We start from the raw sequence: 13219 nt of genomic DNA on the forward strand, positions 1-13219 counted from the left end.
ATAACATTTTTACAGTGTCCATTGTCATATACTGTTATTTGTAATTCATTGAAATATGTTTTAAAATTGTTCTTTCTATAACTTCTCTAACTTTGCTGATATCGTATAAAGTTATCAATAATTAATTATTGCTGAAATAATATTTAAATTGTAGACTTTAGATGGCCAATTGCTTACCTTATGTGTGTTTGTAGAATATTTTATTTATTTGATATGATTTTAATTAGATAATTTTTACGAAGCTATTTTGATTTATAATAGAAGAATGTAGAAAAAGCCAATTTATTATTTGAGTCAAATAAGAAAATATCAAATTTCGATTTACTTTAATATAAATTATTCGTATTGAGAAGTATTACCTAAAAATTGGACAAAATAGACGTAGATTATTATATACAATTTAATAATTTGAGTATATAAATTACAATGAAGTTTACATCTATTTCTATATATATTTAATACTTTAAATATATTTGCATGTACGCCAGACTGTGAAAAATTTAAGACATCACACTTTTTTATATAATTTATCATCTATAATGTATTCGTAATATTAATATTGTCTTTAAGAGTATTATTTTATACCGAATATTTTTTTACATTTGTTAATCAAAAAATATACGGTTAAAAAAATATATTTATTTGATAGGGAATATACATAATATGAACATACATGGAATTTTTTCCAACGAGTGTAAATAAGTAAAATTAAATAAAATTGCGAGTTTCTGCTGTTTAAAGTGCGATTAAGAATGAGGGACCAATGAATGAAATTAAGCAAGTTTGTTCATTATATAGGAAAAGCATTTGAAAAATGTATTATTGATAATGTTCAGATGTTAGAATTTTAAATTCTATCCTTTAGAACACTAATTAGTGTATTATGTATTAGTATATATAAGCGAGTAAAGAAAAAACTAAATTTTATTTTACTAAAACAATCTATCTAATTGAGATATTTTTATCTTTAATTATCCGACACATGTCGAAACTATTTATTAATGCATTTTTGCAATTTTTAAAATCATTTAATTATATCATTGTTGTAGAAATATTATTAAAAGTGCCAATGTTAGTACTTTTTCATATAAGAATACATCATGTATTTCGTTAAAATATCTAATTATCACACAAATTTATTATATAGTTACTTATTTCGCTGTCTTTCTTCCTCAATTTTATTTCAGCAATGTAGTGCATCATTATCATATAAATTGTACAACATAGATCCAATATTAATCTATACGAGTTATTTTTTACTTATAGCAAGATACAATTCTTGCCTATCAAAGTTTAATAATGCGTAAATGTGGATATTAAATATATTTTGATTTTGAAATGCTTTTAAATATTACAAAATATTATTAAATTATTTATTAATTATATTAACTATGCATTTTAAAATCATCTTATGCTTTTATTTCTTTATTACTATATCTATCTAGATTTAAAAAACTGTGGAGGGGAATATAAATGCTGAATATGTCATAAGCATATGAAACATAAAATAGATTAATAAAATAGATTAATAGATAAATCATAATAAAAAAAAATTAATTATGCATAAATCTTAAGTTTTCTTTTATAGATCTGTGTCTTTCAAATTCCTTATTATTTATAAATTAGAAAAAATATCCTTTTCTCTCATGAATAGCATAGTAGTATGCTCGAAAACAAAAGATTTTATGTAATTACTGTTACATTGTAAGTGTATATTTTATATTTTTTCTTATGACTTTACCATTGTGAAAATTTACAAATTTGAGTGGTAACAAGCAATAATGTATCTTTTAAGATATTTTATCAAGAATTTAAGATTTTAAAATATAAAATGGTTATGTAAAAATAAAAATAATTTGTGCACCTATTTGTAATAAATAATTGATATTTTATTCATAGGATGTGCATTTATTAAGATCTAGTATATTTTTATTCCTGTTTAATGGTTATACTATTACGTTAAAGTTTATTAATTATCTCTCTCTCATCAACTGCACAAAAGAACTACACATACGTAATTCTCTGGATAATATATATTGTAAACATCGTAAATTATTTTAAATGAATTATTTTAAATGAAAATTTTATCTGCAGTTACTTTTTTGCTGCTATTATACCTTCCAATTGAGTCTGAAAAAAAAATTATAATTGATTTATGTATATATAATACAATCATTGATTTATGTGATAATAATGTTTTATAATATGAATAATACTGTTTAATTCATAACGATTTAGTAAATTTATATAGAATAATCAAATTGAAAATACATTTTGCAAAGTATGTTTTGCAATTATATTATTTCATTTTATGCATTTAAAAATATTTATATTTTTGTAGCTCTCCATCTATATTTATGTTATTATAATTAATCTCTTCTAAACAATTAGATAAGAGACAATAATTAAAATACAAAAAATCTAAATACAAATATTTTGAAATGCTTAAAATACAGATATATATACAGAGCTACATAAATACAAATATTTAAGATATTGCAATACACGAATATCTATAACATAAATGCTCCCGTACTATCTCAAAATCGAATAAATATTTTTACCTTTAATTGCGTATTTGTTTTTTTAAGAAATTGCACTTCCTCCATATGTTTTTTTTCCTCCGCTTCCCTTAATTCAGCCGATCTTTTCTCAGATTGATCATACTTGAGTCGTAATTCCACAATTATTCTCTCCAGCTCAATTTTTTGTACTTTCAATTCCTCGGCTGTATTAATCAAATCTTCTTTGCCTTGCTCGGCCTGTAAAAATCTTTCATCAACGATTGTATATTTATGATAGTAAATTTTATAGACTGCAATAGTAAAATAGTAAAATAATTCTGTACGTGTCTTATATATAAACGCGAAAAAATGTGTATGATATTAGAAAGATAGGTACTTGCAATGCTTTACGCATCCCGAAAGCGATACTACTTTGATACAATGTCTGATACGCAGCTAATGTCATTTTGATTTCGTCCCGTACTCGCAATAAAAGTAATCCACGTTCGGCGCAGTTTATAGTTACTTGTCGTATTAATTCATCTGAGAAACATGTAATAATATACAATTTACTCAACCATATATTTCAATTTAGATATAAAAAAATTTAGATATACATGAGCATGTATATATGCACGTATATACCGAAACATTGTGTATAGAGCTGCCTACGAACAGGACAAATACCAGTTTCTCTGGCCTGCCTTTGTTGCAATCGCATATCAAGTTGCTCTTGTAAATTTATCACATCTAATCTCGTTGCAGGAGTACTTGATACCTAAATAATATATATATCGTACATTTATCGACTATTACACATTGTAGATTTGAAAAGGTAGCTTTAAGAATGTATTTAATTTTACACGCTGAGTCCATATCTGATCATCCTCCTCCCATTCTTTCGGCGGTAAAATTCTATTTAAAATTTCAGTGGTTTCTCGTCGTGCATCAGCTGGAGCTGAGGGTGTTGGAATTTTGCAAGCAGCTATACCAATTTTCGCTGGTTCCTTACGTACCTATTGTTTAATTAAAAAATGTTTATAGAAATCAATGCTTTAAACAGTCTAGCTGGAGCTTAAATGTTTGTATGATTCTATGTGAATATTTATATTTATATATTACACATGTAGTCTTTTAAAACGCGAGCTGAAAATGATTTTTCAATCTTGAAACGCTAACTCTATTAAACTACCGCAGTAATATCACGAGTTAAATTGACTAACAATTTAATAATTTGATGCTTTTTTGCATCTTTGAATGATTATTATAATACTAAGTGACATATCAAAATTTATAAATAATTAATTCTTATTGCGAAAAATATTACCTCGGCTGGGGGTCAAACTCGGATCTCTTGCTTTCCAGTTGAGCGTCCTAAGTTTTTAGACTACCGAGGATGTAATATGTCACTCAGCATTATTAAGATCAAATTGTTAAATTGCTAGTCAATTTAACTCGTGATATTATTGCAGTAGTTTAAAAGAGTCAGGGACTGCGCACAATAAAAAGAATAGGGAACAGAGAACAGAGAATAAGAATTTCAATCTATCAAAATTCATGTGTTGTGAAATACACAGTTTCTGATAGGTTGAAATTCTCTATTCCCTTTGTTTTTATTGTGCGGAGTCTCTTAATGTTTCAAGATCGAAAAATCAAATTTTCGCACATGTTTCAAAGGACTACATATACAGTAATATAAATTCATATAAAATCATACAAGCATTTAAGATCCAACTAAACCATTTAAGAACTGGAATTTAATTGCACATTTCGGCTGATTTTCAGTTTGATTCCTGCTCGTTATTTCATCAACTCGCGTGTAGTCCGTACCGATCAACATTTAGATTGCACGCAGATTGATGAAGTAAGAGGAAGGCTGAAAATCGGCCGAAATATGCAATCCCATTGTTAGAAATGTAACTGCGAGCTTCTTTTACATGTAAATGAAGCTTGTGAACGAAATTAAAAGTAATGAATGATTTAACTGAAAATTAAGTTACAGTAGTTATTTAAGTATGAAATAGTTATTAAAGTATGAATGAACGTGCACATTAAATTTATGAAATTTATAATGTACTTTTAATAAAATTTTATCAAAAGTACATTAAATTTCATAAATTTTCATGAAAAATACATTAAATTTTATGTACATGTACACAAATATACTTTTTAGATATAAATACATTAAATTTAATGTAATGTCTTGAAATTAAATTCAAATTGTGCAACTTAAAAGTTAATAAAATTTAAAAACATTTCTAACAATGCAGCTTTGGTTTAAGATATTGATTTCTAGTTTGTATTATCACACACACATACTATATTATTTTGTAAAAAATATTTAGTGAATAAAAATAAACAGATATTATGTATTTATTACTCCATATTTGCATATATACATGCAGCATTATTATTTTTTTTAAATCATAATTTATATAAAAACATAAAGATAAAAATTTGTCGTACCTTCTCTGGATGAGTCGTAACCGAAATTGGAATATCGTACTTGACCAGTGTGTCCATAGCAGGAAATCTACGTTCTTTGATTGTTGTCGCCATTTGCTTAAATAAAGGATTTACGCAGAACGTAATTATAAAGCGCTATTGTATTATTACACGTTGAATATTATTTATCGCGAGTTACACGAGTATACAAGTAATAACTTCCATTCGTAAAGTTGGTAGCTGAAAAAACGTCGTCATGGAAACATTGATGCACCGCATCATCGCTCACAGCTCACAGCCGGCTTTTACCTTTATTTTACCGCCTAAAACGCCGGTCATTCGATGGCTCGATCCGTTTCATTTTATATCAAGAGCAAGCTTAGTGCGAGCACAAAATAAGAGTCGATTTTAATATTCAATTTTTAATTAAAATGATATGTAAAGTGTATTTACGTTTACTTCAAAGTTAAATATTCTGCTACAGTTATGATAGGTGTGTATCCTGTTTCTTCCGTTTATATAATTGCGAAAAATGGAATGAATATAGAAATATACACGAAGATTTTTTGTAAATAATGGTTTAATATTTGCAATTTATCATTTAAAATAAAATTAGATTTTGTGTGTGTGTGTGTGTGTGTGTGTCAAATTTATAATTGATTACTTCTAAAAAAATATCTATACAAATATTTGCATATACGTAAATTTAAATTTATCCAAGATAAGATTTAAAGCTGCAATGTATATTATTATACAATGTTATTAATATTTTTCACAGTATTTTATATTAAATATGATTACTGTACAATGGTATATCTAAATCATAAATCTCTTATATTTTGTTGTTATTATTATTATGATTATTGTTACAAATATTTTAAAGATAAAGGATATTACATATAATTTTACATACATGCAATTAATAATTAAATAACTGCATTTAACTGTAAAAAAAAATGATCGCTCAATTCATTTGTACTTAAATCATCCATATCATCATTGCTTTCATCGAAAATATCTTGAACAGTGCCTGTTACAGTTTCTGTACCATCCATTACGCTTCCTACACAAAACGTTGTATGCTCTGTATGATTATTTGTATTGACTTCCACATCATTTTCCATATGCTGAGTATCATTCTCTTCATCTGTATTTAAATAAATCGTTTCTTGAATTTTGTTGTTACTTTTACTGGTATCTGAAATACCATTATTCGGGAGAGCTTGCAAAACCGATAATGTTGGAAGTGGAAATCCATAATTTAACAACTTTTTGTATCCATTCGTACCACAAATTTCTTTAATATCCACTGCCATTGTTAGAATTTTTTCAGAATAGTTTTCCTTCGTACAGTCTACCATTATATCGTAAAATTCACTCGTACTTCCATCTAAGAGTTTTCTTCTTCTCATAAAAGTTTGCATATTTAACATTTTTCTTCTATATGTATTTGTATTTTTCTCTGCTCGCTCGAGGTATTTTGAAGCCTTATCCAATTTCCAATTGAGTTCTTTTATTTGTTTATCTCTTTGCTTGATTTGATTTTCTAGCTGTCTCTTTTGTTGACTTTCGATAGTTATAGTTTTCATTAACTTTTTATTCATTTCTTCCAAATTACTCATTCTGTGCGATAAATCATAAATCAACTTTTGTCTACTATCCATTTTTTTACAGCTTGTTGAAGATGATGTGCCATCCGTACTTTTATTCAATTCATTCATCTGTTTTTCCATTTTCTTTGTTCTTGCTTTGAGCATTATATTTTTATTTTGCCATTTTTTCTCCAAGTCCTTGAGCAAAATAAGTTGATTAGTTAATTGCCCAATAATAGTCTCTTGTAGTTTCACTTTTTGTTGTAATTTCTCATATTCACATTTATTAGCATTATCCGTCGTTGGTTGTTCGATAATGCTATTAATTGTGTTATTCACTTCTGGATCCTTCTCTTCATCCATATTCGATGACGGTAATTTTGTAGTTAGACATTCATCATTTTGTAAACTTGACAAAGCATCTGACATTTGATCATTGTTTCGTGACGCAATACTTGTAATACATGGTGAAAAAATATCATTGCATTTATTTATAGAATTTGTTTCTAATGGATAATCATTTATTGTAATGATAGAAGTAACAGACGCATTATTTTCTTGCTGTAAACAAGTATTATTGTGTTCTTGAATAGTAAAATCTTGTGTATCTTTAAATAAATCTTGCATAATATCAACTACATCCTCGCGATCGCCTGTAACTTTGACTGTAAATTTTGTTGTATCTGATACAGCACCGTCTTTATTATATTCTATAGTTTCAGATATATTTAGTTCTTTTGTTGATTCATTTTCTACTTCTACATCCAGTATCATTGTAGAAGTATCACTGTTAAGCATAGAATTTGTATCCTCAAAAGATGTATCTTGAATTGGTGTTTTTATAGATTTCATAATTTCCTTTCGAGTTGTTTCTTCACAGTTTACAGCAGTCCTCGTGTTCGACGCAACGTATAAATTTTCTCTACTGGTAGTGTTTTCTATACATTCAGTTTCAGTGAGCTTTTTATCATTAGTAATATTATCGATATTTGTAGTATGTTGATTCTGTTTATCATTTTCATTAGTTCCATTGTTAGAAAATGTATATCTAGGAACGCGAACAAATTCTTCACTGCTTTCACTACCAAAAATAATCTCGATGTTATCTCTATTGTCAGTAAGCATATCTCCAATTTCATTCCTCGACGAATATTTATAATTTATACTTTTATGAAACAATGGCTGCGTTACCGTATCTTCTAAACTTCCTTTCCAATTCGTAGGAATTGAATTTAGTTCTTCTACATTAGATGTACTCATTTCTTCACGACCATCACAAATTTGCTTTAATTTCTCCTCTATCTCATCATAATCATCATTGAAGATGTCATTTTCTTGTTTCGTTTCTGTTTTTAAATCCTCACTCTTATCAATTGAATTTGTCTTTGCTATAAAATTACTAATAGATGTTTTATTCTCCGTACTTGCTTGCTTTTCAGTATCATTTTCTTTAATATCACATTCTATCTCCATACTATCATCTGAAATTATAATACTTTTTTGTTGAAGATTGTTCGTAATATCTATATAATGTCCATGAGATGCTTGTTGTTTATTTTCTATCTTTTTTGGAAAATAATTTACTTGTTGTACAAGCGATTGTATAGATGATTTATCAATATCCTGTAAATCAGAATCTTTTTCTTCCAAGTGACTGGATGAATGATCAGAATCATTTTCTAAAAATTCCACCATGTAATAGTCTTCATTCTTCATATTAGCTAATTTGATGCGTTTCTTGGCAGATTTCCTGGTTGACGTTACGGTAAAAATAGATGGAACAGCATTCTTTTTTAGTCTGAGTTTACCACTTTGAGTAATAACCCATTCCTGAGGTTCAAAATGTACGTGACAGAGAAATGAATTGTTAGATGGTTCCCAATCGGCTCTAGCAACACGATCCTGCCAAACTTGTCTCAATATTGGATCCCGAGGAAAACATTTCATAATATATCCTTTTTCACTACGATTGTTACAACCAATAGCTGCGCAACCTGGCATTTTTCATCAGTCAAATATAAATAACCTGCAAATTTGGAATAACATCAAAATTATAGCATAACAGCACAGAAAAGAAACAGCATTAGTAATTATACTTCAAGAAACAGCAAGAAAAATACATATTAAATGTATATTATCCTTCCTTTCATCTTTTCCCATGTAAAATGTGAAAATAGATTTCATTGTAAAAACGAAGGAAAGTGTAATTGAAACAGACTTTTAATTGTATACATTTTGACAAATTATTTTTATATACTCTACATGTTATATCGTTTGACGAAATTTAAAAAGAATTTAGAATTCTGTCTTCTTACCTCGATCTCTTCTTTTGCACCGTTAATTTTATTCTCCTTTCAAAGCAAGCATATATATCATGTAATATTTCTCAAAAGGTAACATCGCCCGTAAACATTATTAAAATCGTGAAGAAATTTTTCAATTTGGACGCGCAAATAATGTGTATATTGTCAAGCTTTATCACGAAGTATCTAATGTTTGGTTGGAATTCTACGTGTCGCGTACTGGTCGCGTATATGCATCAATGTGCATACATACGCCGCAACATGGCTGCGCCATTACTCCGTAATTATTTTGTAACCAATAAGATTTTGGGTGCGGTTTATTTCAGTTTATTTAATATTGCCAAATAATTGATATGTATGTAAACGTTAATTATGTATTTCTTCCGTGAGTTCACAAGTTTTAATCAATACTCTCACACTTTTCAAGTTGAAATAATATTATTAAATAGATATATTAGAATAAGAAAGAAGAGATCTATTGACCTAAATCTTCTCAAATAGGTTAAGTTATTTACATACAAATGTAAACATCTAAGATATATTGTAGCAGAAAGATAACACGATGAATAAAAATACTCGTGAAACAACGCCAGGTGATGGCTTGCGATCATTGCGGAGTACTACATTATTTCGTGCCGTTAATTTCGAGTTATATGTTAAGCCGGTAAGATTACAAAAACTGATAAAACATGTTGAAATTGACATTGTCTAATATTGTTATTAATAAATGTCATTTGCAGAACAAAACCATCATGATCCTTGGTATCATAGCAATGTTAAGTTGTTCTGGATATATATTTTATATGAATGCTAATGAAAAGAGGAATGATTATCATATTATGGTTAAATCAGACGAAACTTTGGAATTAGTGAAAAAAGTGTCCAAGTGGACTGATTAAGTAAGAAATCCTTATGAATAATATAAAATATTACATTACTTTGTATAATCGAATAATTTATTTCATTATATTAATATTTGTTACAAGGTATTAATTTATTTAGTAACATTTAGTATTAGATAAATAAAGCATTAAATATTTTTCAACAAAATTAATTTATTTCTAGATTTGAGAAATGAATTTGTGCGTCTAAAGACACATACATAACTTTTCTAAGATACGACTATATACATTAATCTATAATTGTTACAAATCTGCAACATATAAAATCACTGTACAATGAATTTTTTATCGGTAAAATTGTATTATAAATAAAAATAAAAATTTATCGAAATATATTCTATATATATATAATATAAGAGAATATAATAGAATTTTATTGTAAAAGTAAAATATATATCATTATATATAGTATATATCATTATATATAATATATATCATTATATATATTTTATGCGATGGTCATAAAGATTTTATTGATAACAATTATAGGTTAATGTCTCTCTTTTTTTCTCTCTTTATGGTTGGGTTCCACTTAAATGCGCAATACTCGCGACTATCGTTTGTCCTTGTTTAACATTTGATAAACGACAAGGATGAAATGATTCTACGAGGTTTGTAAGCATTAAATGGATATATATATATATATTTATTCATTACATAGTTATATGTATATATTGAGTTGTCCGGAAAGTTCGTGCTGCAAAAGATTTAAATTTAATAAATGTATAAAATTTAAATCTTCTGCGTTTCAATTTTCCTTCAAAATCGGCACGAACTTTCCGGACAACCCAATATAATTTTATACAGATTTTTTATTCTTTTACAAAATATCAACGTTTATAATTTTACATTTTACAATTTTACTGCAAATTGTTATAGTTGGCAATATATTTGATTTTTTTTTTACTTATATGTATCAATTTTCCATGATTATTAAGATTGAATTAATCTTAATTTCTAAATGAAATAGTTACCACAAAAATATATTCACATTAGTTATCGTACATATGTTTGATATATATGTGTAATATTTTTTATATGTTGCTCTTACTATTCAATGTACATTTATCAATATATTTGTGTTTTGATAAAAGTTAATAAGGTACGTATAGTACATATTATATAATGTGTATTTTCTAATGTGTATTTGCGTGTACACATTCTTCTCTACAAGGAAGCCCATTGTGTGTTGGAGAATCAATAGGTATCACTAAATGTAGTTAATTTTATATTCTATAATATCAAACAAATTGTTGATATTTATAATCTAACTTTCCTTTTTGTTTCTTTCAAATATCTATCGTGGTTATGTGTAGTATCATTGACATTACTGTTATGAAGAAAATATCTTCAAATCTAAATATAAAATCAAATATAATAAATTCTTTTATCACGCAGACAATACAATTATTAAATTAGGTCAAAACTATTTTAACACAAAATATTCTTATATTTTCTTGATACTAGACATATATTTTTCTACACAAGCTATCTATATATCTTTATCCTATAGTTTAAATGAAATCACTATATGAAATTATATAGTATTTCTGTTAAAATCTTCAATATCAAACAAGTTGTGGTAATTATTTAGTATAAGGATATACTATCCTCCAATGATCTTGACCTTAACATGTTGTTAAGATTATGCTCCTGAATGATATCGAACAAATTTTAGCTGGTGTTCGTTGTTCCTTGAAAAGTTATTACTAAAAACGTTCAAAAGAATGTGATTTTAAAGCAAAAAAATTTGTGTTTGTAAAGCAAACATTCCTAGAAAAAGAATCAAATATATCATCACACACATCAGTTGATTGGATTAACTTTTGCAGAGAGATAATTCATGTAATTTAATAATTTGGTAAAACTACATAAATGGAGAACAATGTCAATTGTTTGTTAAAGCAGGAAACTTGTGTTTTTGAAGTAAAATATAAGTATTTTTGAAACAGATAACTTGTATATTTATTAAAAAATTCTCTATTTTAATAAATATTCAATTACAACAATCTAGCTTTTCAGCTCATGAATCAATGGTTAACAAACAATCAAAATCAAATTGACGGAGAAGGAATTATTATCAAAATCAATGAGGTAAAATCTGGTCGTTGACAATATCATCGCGAACGTTAAAGAACAATGGCTTTTTGGCGGAATAACACGCAACACAAAGAAAATGTTTGTCGTACTAATTGAATCCGGTGATGCATAAACATTACTACCGCTCACTCGGAAATACATCGTTCTTGGATCAATAATTTATATCGATTGTTGGAAAGTATACGGCCAAATCGATCCAATATATCAACATAAAACAGTGAATTCACATTTTTTTTATCCAGATACAGGCATTCATATTCAAAATATCGAACATCTGTGGAGAGATATTTGCGGAATTATACCTCGATATGATCATGATAAACAATTCCATTTCGTCCATTACCTTGCAGAATTCATGTTCAAAATGCATGTTCAAAAATCGTTTGATATACGCTGATTAGATGCTTTTTTTAACGTAAAAGGTTCCACATATAAGCGTAGAAATTCGGACAAATTCTTTGCTCTAAAAACACAAAAATTATATAAGATATTATATAAAAAAATATTTTGCGCTGTTAAAGCGGGGAATTTGTTTTATTAGAGCGCAGTCATGTCCAAAAATTAGATTTTATTGATGACCTTTTTTTGTTAATAACTTTTTAAGGAACAACAAGCGACGGCTAAAATTTGTCCAAGATCACTCGAAGTCATGACCTTACCAAGGTCAAGATCATTGGAAGATAATCCCCTATAGTAAATAATTAATCGAGTTGTATTTACTTTTCTAGTTATTATTTTGGAGCAGGATTTTTCAACCGATGTGTTGCAAAGGATCTCGAAGTATGCCGAGAAAATTTTAGAAAAGGTAAAAAAAAGATGAAAAATTTAGAAATTAGTAAAGCTAGTAATGAAATAAAAAAATATTTAAAAATTATAAAAATTACTTTAAATTTGTGTAAATGTCATTTTTTTTTCGTTTTAGTTAAAGTGATTGTCTTTACAATAAATCATTTTTTAAACAATAATAAAATAAAAAAATAAAAAATTTAGAACTTTACCTTTCATTGAATGTTGTGCTGGCGATATTTGATAAAGAAACTAACCATTGAATTATGTACACCTAAAACCCTGCGCACAATGGAGGAAATATTAGGAATAGGAATAAGTAATAAGATATTTCAACCTATCAGAAACCGCGTATTCTGGGTAAGCGGTTTCTCATTAAGATTGAAATCTTAATATTTATTAATATTTATTTCTATTCTTAATATTCCCTCCATTATGCAGGATCTAATGTACCTATTTCGACAAATTTGGACTCAATATTTAATAAGCTGCGAATTAAAAAAGATTGAAATACATTGCGTTAGAGCATTTAACGATTTTCATGACATAAGAATTTTCCTAAACTAAGATATATATATATATATATA

The 13219-nt window shown here is 27.0% G+C and overlaps 2 protein-coding genes and 1 long non-coding RNA gene across 4 annotated transcripts in view; 1 reads left to right on the top strand and 2 right to left on the bottom strand.

Annotated features, from left to right (window-relative positions):
• Positions 1–2540: 2540 nt before the first annotated feature.
• LOC108688293 (axonemal dynein light intermediate polypeptide 1) lies at positions 2541–5139 on the bottom strand. Its single transcript, XM_018194482.1, has 5 exons — positions 4971–5139; positions 3368–3520; positions 3150–3282; positions 2902–3047; positions 2541–2762 (listed from the first exon to the last, which is right to left on the bottom strand). Exons 1-5 carry the CDS (start codon positions 5061–5063, stop codon positions 2541–2543), a joined length of 747 nt encoding a protein of 248 aa, XP_018049971.1. The 5' UTR covers positions 5064–5139.
• A 736-nt stretch (positions 5140–5875) lies between these two features.
• LOC108688338 overlaps positions 5876–13219 on the bottom strand; it is a 10317-nt gene continuing 2973 nt past the window's right edge. The window contains exons 1-2 of one of the 2 annotated variants that reach the window (XM_018194561.1): positions 8857–8935; positions 5876–8567 (exon numbers count right to left, since the gene is read on the bottom strand). In XM_018194561.1, the coding sequence (XP_018050050.1) occupies positions 5876–8542 (2667 nt within the window). In that variant the 5' untranslated portion in view covers positions 8543–8567; positions 8857–8935. Of the gene's footprint in view, positions 8568–8856; positions 8936–13219 lie in introns of those variants that run through there. The other variant, XM_018194562.1, reaches the window with a different exon arrangement.
• Positions 9137–10077, top strand: LOC108688339. Its single transcript, XR_001931787.1, has 4 exons — positions 9137–9229; positions 9346–9508; positions 9585–9743; positions 9910–10077. It is a non-coding gene; the product is annotated as an uncharacterized LOC108688339 (long non-coding RNA).

This window comes from Atta colombica, unplaced genomic scaffold, assembly GCF_001594045.1.
Source record: "Atta colombica isolate Treedump-2 unplaced genomic scaffold, Acol1.0 scaffold228, whole genome shotgun sequence".
NCBI classification, from domain to species: domain Eukaryota; kingdom Metazoa; phylum Arthropoda; class Insecta; order Hymenoptera; family Formicidae; genus Atta; species Atta colombica.

Coding starts and splice junctions, on each gene's coding strand:
- LOC108688293 (XM_018194482.1), bottom strand. CDS start 5,063: ATGGCGACAACAATCAAAGAACGTAGATTTCCTGCTATGGACACACTG. Junction 3,521..4,970: donor TTACGACTCATCCAGAGAAG/GTACGACAAATT, acceptor ATTAAACAATAG/GTACGTAAGGAACCAGCGAA. Junction 2,763..2,901: donor GGATGCGTAAAGCATTGCAA/GTACCTATCTTT, acceptor AGATTTTTACAG/GCCGAGCAAGGCAAAGAAGA.